This window comes from Oncorhynchus nerka, linkage group LG4 (genome assembly GCF_034236695.1).
Source record: "Oncorhynchus nerka isolate Pitt River linkage group LG4, Oner_Uvic_2.0, whole genome shotgun sequence".
NCBI classification, from domain to species: Eukaryota; Metazoa; Chordata; class Actinopteri; order Salmoniformes; family Salmonidae; genus Oncorhynchus; species Oncorhynchus nerka.
Window position 1 is genome coordinate 9176181 of NC_088399.1, and position 11255 is coordinate 9187435.

The 11255-nt window shown below is 38.8% G+C and overlaps 1 protein-coding gene across 5 annotated transcripts in view; it reads right to left on the reverse strand.

Moving 5' to 3' along the window:
• Positions 1-10616, reverse strand: part of LOC115126271 (pre-B-cell leukemia transcription factor 3-like) — a 172890-nt gene extending 162274 nt beyond the window's left edge. For all 5 annotated transcript variants that reach the window (XM_065017203.1, XM_065017201.1, XM_065017202.1 and 2 more), the window contains exons 1-2: positions 9671-10616; positions 9150-9223 (exon numbers count right to left, since the gene is read on the reverse strand). In XM_065017203.1, the coding sequence (XP_064873275.1) occupies positions 9150-9223; positions 9671-9870 (274 nt within the window). In that variant the 5' untranslated portion in view covers positions 9871-10616. The remainder of the gene's footprint in view (positions 1-9149; positions 9224-9670) is intronic.
• Between the last annotated feature and the right edge of the window lie 639 nt (positions 10617-11255).

Here is an 11255-nt window from a genome sequence, read left to right on the forward strand (position 1 = left end):
TTCAACACACACCTCTCTGTGAGAGAGTGTGAAAGAGAGGAGCATCCAATTCACACACATTTATTGTATACACCTTTGAATTGAGAGTAACAATAAGCTCATTTTAACAATCCGCTTTTGAAAATTACAAATCAACCTTTAAAATGTGTTTTTCTTTTTATATTATTTCTTCTTTTGTTTCTCCACAATCAGAAGATTCATGCTCACTAATTTGTCCCCAACTTTCTTCCTTCCCCCGATAAAGTCGGTAAGTGAATTGGTTAGGATGTTCTCTAAGGGCGAGGCGTAAAAAGCCTCTTAAAAACATGTTCTAATAAACTAAAATCCCTCCAGCAGTTCTTCAAAGAGCCGGCAGCTTTAAAAAAAAAAACTTTCTCTGAGGGCTTCAGATCTGCTGCCTTTTACATGGCCGTTTAAGTGTTTCACCCTCGCCTCTTGGCAGGCAGCAAAGCGAAGTGAAGTGCACTGAGCCCCGCTGCACTCCAAGAGCACAGTGGTTATAATGAATTAAATATACAGAAACCTCAAAGCCGGCAGCCAATAAGAATTATTTGTCTTATTAAAGCGGCAGAAAAACGCTGATTAAATTTTCATGGCGATGCGTTTTTTTTTGTTGGTTTTCTTTTTAAATCGTTTTTTCCCCCCCTCCAATTCAGCAGTGAAATGTACTGTACAAGGATCATGTGAGGACATAGGTTGCCTCCCAATTGGCACCCTATTCCCTACATAGTGCACTACACTTGACCAGCAGGTCCTGGTCAAAAGTAGTACATTATATAGGGAATTGGGTGCCATTTGGGACTCGGACATTGATGACAGTCTTGTTAAAGACGCACTATGTAGAAATTGCTCAGCCATTTCCTGGTTGCTAAAATTTCGAATAGTTCGCCTAATTTCAGTTTACGTGACAAAACAAGTATAGTGTAGAGAAACATTGTGCCAACTAAACCACTGTGAAAAATATTTTTATAACCACTTTTTTTTTTTTTTAGGGTGGTGTACAAAACCGACAAACTAAAAACTGATTTTCTTTTCAGAAAAAAACGTAATCAGAAGGCTTAATTATTCACTAACACAACATGAGAGTCACATTACGTGTAACAACTCAACATTTAGATTTTTAACAAAATAAAAAGCTTTCTTGATTGCACTATGCATGAAATTGACATTGTTTCCCTATTTGCTCTTTCTACAGGCTCATACTGTAATCTAAGTTTAATTATATGCAGAACCTGAATTCTTCAACTGTTACTGCATGATTTCCTGTTTAGAAATGCAAGTGAAACTTTGATTTTTTTTTTAACTTCACCTTATTCATCTCAATGGCAGTTCATTTATTGCAATTTAAATTTGTTGACAGAGACAAAACAAGAGAAGGAAGCATCTCAAGACAAAAAAAACCTCAAATAGCTATGAGAATAAAAAATAAAAAACAATATTGTACCAGAAAGACATTATTACAATGTACAGAAGAAGAAGAATACCTGTTGCTTGTTAGCAGCTGTATTTCCTGTCTTAAGTTTCAATGTTTCAAACAGCAAGAGAATGAAATCAAACGTATCTATTCTGTGTATAAGCATCACAGGGATTTTTTTTATTGCAGAGAGCTTCACCTTACGATACAAGAAGCCTATAAATAGCACTGTCTAGAGCTGTCCTGTCCTGTCATCATTGTAAACTGCATTAGCTTTTGTAGAATGCAACTCCCTTGGACCTCATCTCATCTCCCATTTAACCGTTGTAACAGAACATTGGTTCCCACTATGAAGTGTTCAAAACCACCATAGTCTTGAGATGAAGGATATTCAAGACTGTGTTTAAACAACACAAGAAAACACAAGGCTCAAGTTGAATGTTGTTGTACGGCGCAGCGTAGATAGTGTTGGCCTCTGAAATCAGAAACGTACGATTCATATGAATACGATTTGCAGACAATACACTTACCGCGCAACCCAAATGAATGTTGTAAAATAAGAATGTCTGGATACAAAATGGGGTCTTATCCACAGAGGGAGGGAGAAAATGAGTTATGTGTGTATTTGTTACGATGCAGCATGCAGAGATAGGGGGGGGGGGGGATATAAAATAATTCCTTAATACATCATAACATGAGGAAATGGCTTTGTGTGCACATTGCAGACTGGAGAAAAGTTCAACAGCCTTGCTGATGTTATATTCCCCCATCATAAAATATATGGGCTAAGGATGGTGGCGGGTGGGCGCCCTCTGAAGCTTTTATCCCCGGTGACAAAATTATGGATGACATCACAAATGGCACTTATTGCATATACGCGTGTCGTGGGAGGGATGTAAAATATTGAGAACGGCGCCAGGCGGAACGTTTACTTTTCGAAATGAAAATGTAATGCTGCAATACTTGAGCACAATTTGGTTAACCTGGAGGAAGGGAGGGGTGCAGAGGCGTCGGGAGGCAATGTCAAATTCATCAGCTGGTTCTCTTTTACTGGGGAACCGTGCTGCTCACAAGCACTCGGCTGTAGAAACACATCAGGCCCGACGACCCGCTTTAAGAGGCTGCGACGTTGATGGAGCGCTATTGGTCCTCGTCTCACTTCCACACCCTCTTCACAGAGGGTGTAGGCCCAGCCATGACTCAAAGTTGACCAAATCACTGTTATGTGTTGCAGGGGGGGGGAATAATTAATAAATATGTGATTTCTTTGCTTTTGCAAGAACGTTTTCATTTTCAAACAATTCTTCATCTCAAAAACCAAAAATGCACATTATCATATTGTGTGATGTTTTTTTTGTTTCTTTTTTTACTGACATATAAGCGATTTAAGAATAATATCGTAAACGCACCTTTGGTTTTAAATGGTCGTATGGTTTATCAAGAAACCAAGCCAGAGGTTCAATGTGTAGATAAGGGATGGGCAACTGGCATGTAGGACCGCGGATCAATATATTTAAATGTTTTATTTTTTTGGCCAACTCAGTCGAGGTCTCAACTTAATGTAGAATAGAAAACAAAAAGGTGCCATTTTGAAATGTGGTTGTGCATCAGCAGGTTTTATCTTGTCACTCAATTAGCTCATGTCAGCTATTATTTATTTTTTTGATTGATAAGTTAGTCTTGCCAGCTATCTAAACTTGTAGTAATCATGGTCAAATGAAGGACTGGGGGTCCCACATTGAATTCGTTAGTCACTCTCACTCACATATCATGGTAAAAACGGCAAACATTTCTCTCCACCCTATGGCAAAATGTGCAGAATTGCAGGAAATGAATTCTAAAACCTCGCTGTCAATAGGATAGCCACTGAAATGTTTTGCTCGCAACAAAATGTATATCTTAGTGGCCCCCAAATGGCTAAAGACTGGCACTGACAGCATGCATGGATATGGATGTCTTGTGGCCCCCACCCCAATCAAAAGTTGCCCATCCCTGGTGTAGATCAATGTAGTGACCTGCTTGCTAAGTTAGCCCCCTTTTCAGACCTACTAACAACACAGTGAGCCTAAGGCTGGTACTTTAACTCAGAGAACATATTGTTACCACGTCCATGTTTCCGGCAACAGTGTACAGGCCTAACCATCGTCTCTAATCAATCGTGGCTCTTTAACTTTGACGGCCAGTCACTCCTAGTTGCTGCCACCGCCTCCGGATCGCAATTCCACCATCCCTGTCAAGCCTAATTAACAAGTCAGACGTGCAGTCGGGAACATTTATGCAATTAACCTGCTAAAAAAAAAATTGTCGGAGGATGCTAATTGCTACGCTAGTCGCCACGGAGCCTCATTAGCATAGCTTATGTGTGAAAAACAATTAGAGACCGCGTTTACGTCTGAACCGCAGTAAAACCCCTCACAGCTATGACAAAGGAAAGAGAAAGGGAAATTGATGAAGGGGAGGAGAAGAAGTCGAATCGACTGTATTCTTTTGTTTTCGAAACACACACACACACACACACAAAAATAACATACTTTGCAATCCCAGCATGCTTCAGTGTACAGCAGGAACATGAGGTTGAAACAAGAAAAACGGGGAAGATATTAGCTGTTATAAATAAGCCACTACTACTTAAAACAAACGTACGGCAGTTTATAGAAATGTAAGAAAATAATCGTGCCTAGTAGCATGACTAGATGCTAAAGCCACTGTCCATTGATGCTAACAACAAGCAGTGTATTCATAAAAGACAGTATATACTCAATATACTGTGAGAAGCAGCTCACGCTGTGCTTCAAGGAGCATCAAACATCACATCAGGGATTTCCACCGACAATGTTCACGATCTAGTCCATTTTCCAAACCACTGGTTCATGAGGCCATCTTAACAACCGCCTATGAGCCAAGGCGAGGGCGGAAGCACACCAGCAGAACCTAAGAACCTGTTGTTAAGCAGCAACATAATCTGATGACTCCATAAGCAAGAAAAATGCTATTGCTGATTTTGAGGAATACTGCTTTTGTACACGAGGGGTCAACTTCATTTGAGTTCTATTCATTAAATCAATGGGACTCGTTTTGAGATGTGTTCTATTAAAGTTGTCTGACATTCTGAGAGAAGAAGCCATCTTTCAATCAAGTTTATTCATACATTATTCATATTTTATTCATACATTATTATTATTATTATTATTATTATTATTGTGGCAGGCACTTTATCTAATGAAAATCCAGACAGATTTATTCCTCTCATTAGCTCACTGTTTGATTGCCCTGAGACAGAATGTCCCCCACAGGCTTAAGAAATGCTTACCTCCTCAATCTGAGCCGGCTGGTAAATCAACTTAATGATTTCAATTGCCCTCACTTCGCTTTATTACAATCTAAGCCCACAATTGATTTAGCCAAGCAAGAAAGTATATGGAGCACATTATCAAGATGTGTGTTTTGCAGAATGCAAAGCTCTAATGTGCTCCAGCAGTTTTGAGAGCAGAATCTGTGATCCACTGCAGTGAAATGACTTTCTTACTGAGCTGGTTTCCCTTGTCCTCGGAGTAACTTCCAGGGTTGCAAAAAGCCTCAAATGCTAGAACAATGCTATCTGTTTCATAGTGCTTGTGACTCTGAACGTAACACTTATCTTATGCAGTGGTGGGAAAAGATCGTAATTGTCTTACTTGAGTAAAAGTAATGATACCTTAATAGAAAATGACAGAAGTAAAAGTGAAAGTCACCCAGTAAAATACCACTTGAGTAAAAGTCAAAAAAAAAAATCTGGTTTTAAATGTACTTGAGAACAGGGAGATGGGAGAAGTCCTCCGTTTATTTACGGACAGATGGGGGGCACATTCCAACACTCAGACATCATCTACAAACGCACCACTTGTGTTAAGTGAGTCCGCCAGATCAGAGGCAGTGGGGATGACAGAGCATTATATTGATAGGTGCGTGAATCGGAACATATTACCGTCCAGCATGAGCATTCGAAATGTAACGAATACTTTTTGGTGTCAGAATAAATTTTTTAAGTACATTATTTTATTTGGGAATGTAGTGGAGTCAAAGTAAAATATAAATAGTAAAGTACAGTACATATACCCCACAAAAAATACTTAAGTAGTACTTTGAAGTATTTTATACTTTACACCACTGGTCTTATGTATGAAAAATGTAATTAAATATTCACTATACAGACTACAGTTTCCTTTGATATAAAAAAAAAAAAAAGACCTGTAATTAGCACATCATAGTGGATGTATGTGGGATAGAGCTAAATATGCCCAGGGCTCGGATTTGTAGAGAACTACCCAGATTTATTTTTGAAACACACAGCAAGCAAACATCTCTCTCCCTTCTCTGCCAGAGTGTAAAGTAAGAGAAAACGACAGAGTGCACATCAAAGGTGTGATTCCACTAAAGCTAGGTAGTACATCTGTTTACTCCAAACCACTCCCTGTGTTTCTGAGACATATCTGAACCCACAAAATATTGGACAAAAGATTTCAGGGGTCACAAGGTCAATTTCGTTAATTGTCGTATGATCGTTTATGCTCCCAAACCCAGATCTTAATGACTTAATTAGCACCGTAATTAGCTTAATTCGTTTTTATAACTCCATATTACTGTATCGAAATAAAGAAACAATGTCTCACACTATATATATATATATACACTCCCTGTAATTGGACGGATAAAGCTAACCAACCCTTTCGCCGAGCCTTCTTTAGGGTACAACCTGCAGAAGACACTGAGACTCATTGACTAAGAGTATTTGCTAAATGTCTCAAGGCTTTCATTCACAACGCTTCAACATACTCTTTTCATCCATACTTTCAGTGGCCACTGGCCAGTAATATAGTAAGATGGTGTAAAATGCCAAAAAATAAAGAAACCAATATAAATTCTAATTTTAGCATTTTGTACAGTAAATAGACCAAAAAAGTACTTGTCATTTTAATTTGCTAGATCATAGCGAGGTTCACAAGCTTTTGCTCTTTTTCCAATTGCATACTAGTCATCCGTATACAAACACACACACACACACACACACACACACACACACACACACACAAAACATACACAATTAAAGGCTCCTCTATCTTTCTCGGCTGCAGTCCCTAAACATTTGTTACATTTGCTGACAAAAACAATTCACATCAAATGTATAATTTGATCCTTGAAGCCTTCTGTTTCTAACGACGAGGTGCTCTGTTTCCAACTTGGCCAATGAGGATTTTAGGTTGACCCTTACTCTGCATAACAGCTAAGAATATTTTGGACTGATAGCGTCTTAAACTAAATTCGGAGAATAATGTACAATTCCCTACTGAAATGAATATGTACAAAACATTAAAATGCTATAAATAAATATTTGTTCATTTCCTGGGTTTAGTCCATCAAAAAATATTAGTTCACGAGAAATGTTATCCAGCCGAGTACAGAGGCACTGATTTACACTGTACATGTAATAACCATTGCTCTTCGACCATGCTATCCTTTGTAACAACACACACAGCTATAGTACAATCAAAAGATATATATATATATATATATATACACACACACACACACACACAACAGATATATTCAGCACGGCAACCCTCTCAGAGACGTAAGCACCCAACCCCAGCACAGTCAAAATAAAGACCAATCACTGTTAACAATCCAAGCTCTTGTGAAACCCCCCTGAAACGCACGGCTCAACACTAAAGGTGATTTACAAGGAATGTCTAAAAGGGAATATGAGGAAAAATAAAGCTGCAATGAAAGCGATATAGTGAATGATTGTTTTCCAGCGAACGCAACGTGGAATTTGATTCCCAACCGTCCTTTATTTTATTTTTTTGCAGTATTTTATAAAATAACAAGAGGCTCCTATTGGGCCTTAAAGTGCAGCTTTCCCCATTTACCTCAAGTTGCCAAAACAGCACTTGGAAAACCCATTGCTTATGCTCTTACCTTTGTAAAAAAAAAAGAAAAAACCATAATGTGGCATAATGCCAATAACAATAGCCCTTTGCAAGTCATAGCTAAGCTTTGTGAAACATAATTAATTAGCCATAGAGATTTTTTTTACAACAAAAATGTATCTGCAAACTAAATACGGTGACTGGTTCAGTCCAAAATCATTTATAGTGTAAGAGATTTTATAAATCATCAATACAGTGCCATACGGTATAATCCAACCAGTATAACAGTTTTACAATTATAACAGAAATAATAGACCTTTAAATCACAACTCACAAAAAAAATTACACTGAACATTTATTAAAAACTGCAATCACTTGCTGAGACTTTGTGGCTTAACGTGAGATTGTTGTGAAAATGACCTATGAATATTCCAGTAATAACCCATAACCATCTATTGTGTCTAATGAAGCCAAACTGTACATCCACATTTCTATCTGGAGCTATGCTCACTTTCAGCCCTTACACTACCTATGTATTTGTTATAGCTTGAAGTCATTTCTAGAGGCTGTCATCTCTCTCTCTCTCTCTCTCTCTCTCTCTCTCTCTCGTTTCCTCAAGTCACTCTGAACTGCATATCTCACAATGGCTACACAGCTGGCCAAGCACAGGTGTTATTTGGTGATGATGGCACTTCATCATCGATGCTTTAGGGTTGTGATCTCTGAATCTGAACCCTGATCATATTTTAATATTACCTCAGTGGTTGAGAGTTACTCATTTTTAAATGTGTTTATGTTTGTGTCAATATGTCTTTTACCATCTCCCCTCTCAAATCACAGAAAAATTTCAATTGCACACCTTTCCACACTCTGTGTTAAAATGATGTCACCAACCTTGTTTTGACATCTATAGTCCTCTCACCCATTCATAAATATATATTACAATAGGCTACACTTGTGTTTTTGTAGCTTGAAGTCTCCATGTAAAATCTATTGAATTATACTTGTTTTTAACTACACTACTATCATCACCAAGGAAGATGGAAAATACTTGTCACAATTCTCTGAGCAACTTCACATACAGTGTGATCCAGATCACATTGTGATCCATCCTTCACAGTGTGATCCAGATCACATTGTGATCCATCCTTCACAGTGTGATCCAGATCACATTGTGATCCATCCTTCACAGTGTGATCCAGATCACAGTGTGATCCATCCTTCACAGCGTGATCCAGATCACATTGTGATCCATCCTTCACAGTGTGATCCAGATTTGACATAATCAGACATGCATTCCAATCTAATGAACCTTAGTGGAGTGTTTACTCACATGGTTAAATTATAATTACAAGAAATGTGCCAGTTTCTTCATAAAGTGTGACATATTCTCTTTATCTGCCATGGCAATATTTTGTGATGTTTTCTTCGGGTGGAAAAATGCTGGCAACCAACGTCATATAAACTCATGTTATTCAACTTCAATTTCCCCCTTAGTAGTATAGTAGGCCTACATCCAATATAATGTTAGCTTCAGTGAATTATACAGTGCTGTTTAGCCATCACCTTATGCAGACACATTCATTACCAACCAACGCACACAGGTCATCCGCGTGCTCTAGCTGAAACACGGTCAAACTGGTGCAAACGGTGTTCAATCTCATCTGCTAAATGACAAACAGATTATCTTGTGAAATGTAGCTGTATATATTATATGATAACAAAAAAATGATGTTTTCGAGCGCAAAGAACAGAGTGGACTGCAAATGGAAACCTACTGCTAGTAGGCAAGGTTCCCTAAATAGTGTAGTTACAGCTTTTCGCCTCACCTGTTTTCTCTTTGATTTCGCAGAGAACGCTGAAGAGCGCGGGTTTCATTCTGTGACAGTTCAATCCATGTTTCCTTTGTCAGTAAAGAAACAAAAAATGCTTGTTAGTAACAACATTAGCTACAATATCAGTTTTGTGCCTTTAAAATTGGGGAAATAACTCAAATTGATAGGCCTCAAGGGCACATGTAGAGTTTATGGTATATATAGTTCCACTATTGTATGCAACTTCACATTAATTGAATTGTATAGTTATCGCTGTACGTTTTGTCGTTATCATGTTAATATTTTAATTGGTCAAAGACGCAATTTGCCAGATAGGGCACATGAGACATCATGCCTATGCAACCTTATTGAACATTAGGCTACCAATGAACAATCTGTCACAATTTAAAAAGTTGCCATAGGCCTATAGCCTATGACTGTAGCCTCTGTCTACAGAATAAGCCACAATTAAATTATTCGCCAACTGTGTGTAGAATTATTAATTCGCGAAATTAAAATAATTCAAAAGGACCAACTTTGCTTGCGCCTCGTCCAGACTTTGGTCGGTAATTGTCATTATTTGATGAAGAATGTCCCCAATATCTTGTTTTCTTCCGTCCCCATCGGTCCCCTCGTGTCCGTGGGGCGGCGGTAGTCCCATGCCTCCTTGTACCGAATGGCCAGCCAGAGTCACGCCGCTGAGCGCCTGCATTATCCGGGCTTGTTCCTCCATCATGATGCCGCAACACAATCAATATGCGCTTTTCAGCGAGGCAAAAAGAGAAGATTGTATATGTTTCAATCACATACAGGAGCAATATTGTCCGGCTGATGGCACATTGAAAATTGAACGCGATCTGTTACAGAAAATTGTAAATTATAGGTTACCGAGAACGGTACTCGACTATATAAAAAATCTTCTCTGATAGTTTTCTTCAATTCACAGCATGTAATGAAAATTATGTTTCAGTCTAAAATCAATATGATATTCATTATCTAACACTAATTAATCTGAGTAGCCTAGGCAATAGAGGTGTGTCTTGCAGGTAGCCTATTCATGCAAAAGGTCCGTGCTGTTTTCAGTCTGAATGTTGTCTTCAACCGATTCTCCCTGCGTATCCTCTTGGCATCCTCGTTGTTCTGGTCTTGATACGAACTTCCAAGATTCCATAGAAGCAGCAATCCAAGCGCAACTTGCAACCCAACACAATGTGCTACAGCGAAAATAACAATGTCACAAGGCACCACTTGCTTTTCTCAAAAGTTGCAGTGGATTCCCCGATGCTAAAATAAGGGTAATAACATGCTAGAAAAATAGCGAAGAGTAGGCCACTTTTAAAAGTTAAAAATTTGACAAAGAAATGGTATGATTGCGCAACAAATAGCAATGCGTAAATTCCTGTAGGTCTACTCCTGTCAAAATCACGTCAGTCTTAGGTTAGTTAACGGTTTTTGGTGGTGTGCTGAGCGATTGGGAGGACGTGATAGACTGAACGCTATAGCATCAAAAAAATAGAAGAACCGTATGAAGCTCCACCCCTTTCTGAGATGTAAAACCCTTGTCCCTCCTGTAGCCTCCCCCTCGGCTCTTACTACAGCACATAGCACTGAGATATGATGATGCTAATCTGAAGAGGACACCTATTCAGACAACGCAAAGTATCACTCTTAATTTGATCGTGCATAAAAAGACGCGTCGTCACTTAAACACATTCAAGGTTACGGCGCACAGACATTACCGAGTTGAGTGCTATAAAAAAGCTAGAATGAAACTATATGTGGAGAATGACCCCCTTCTGTAGCTCACGTGATCCAACTACGACCTGACCTATTCTAGGGCAGCAAGGTTCTAAACATGAAAGAGAGGGCCTTTTTTTCTCTCCAATCGTCTCTCTGCGGAAGTGGACTGAAGGTCAAATCCACCAATGATGGAATAGCAGAGTCAATGGCCCACCCTTAAGATAATTGTATGGGCAGTCAGTAACTTTCCATTGGTCGTTGTCACGAGTGATATTTGCATGGTGGTCCTCCTTTTTGGTTGCTATGACAGCAACTGTGAGAATTGGATGCACAACTTGAGAGACAAAGACAGTGTTCAGGCAGTTCAGCAATAATAAAATA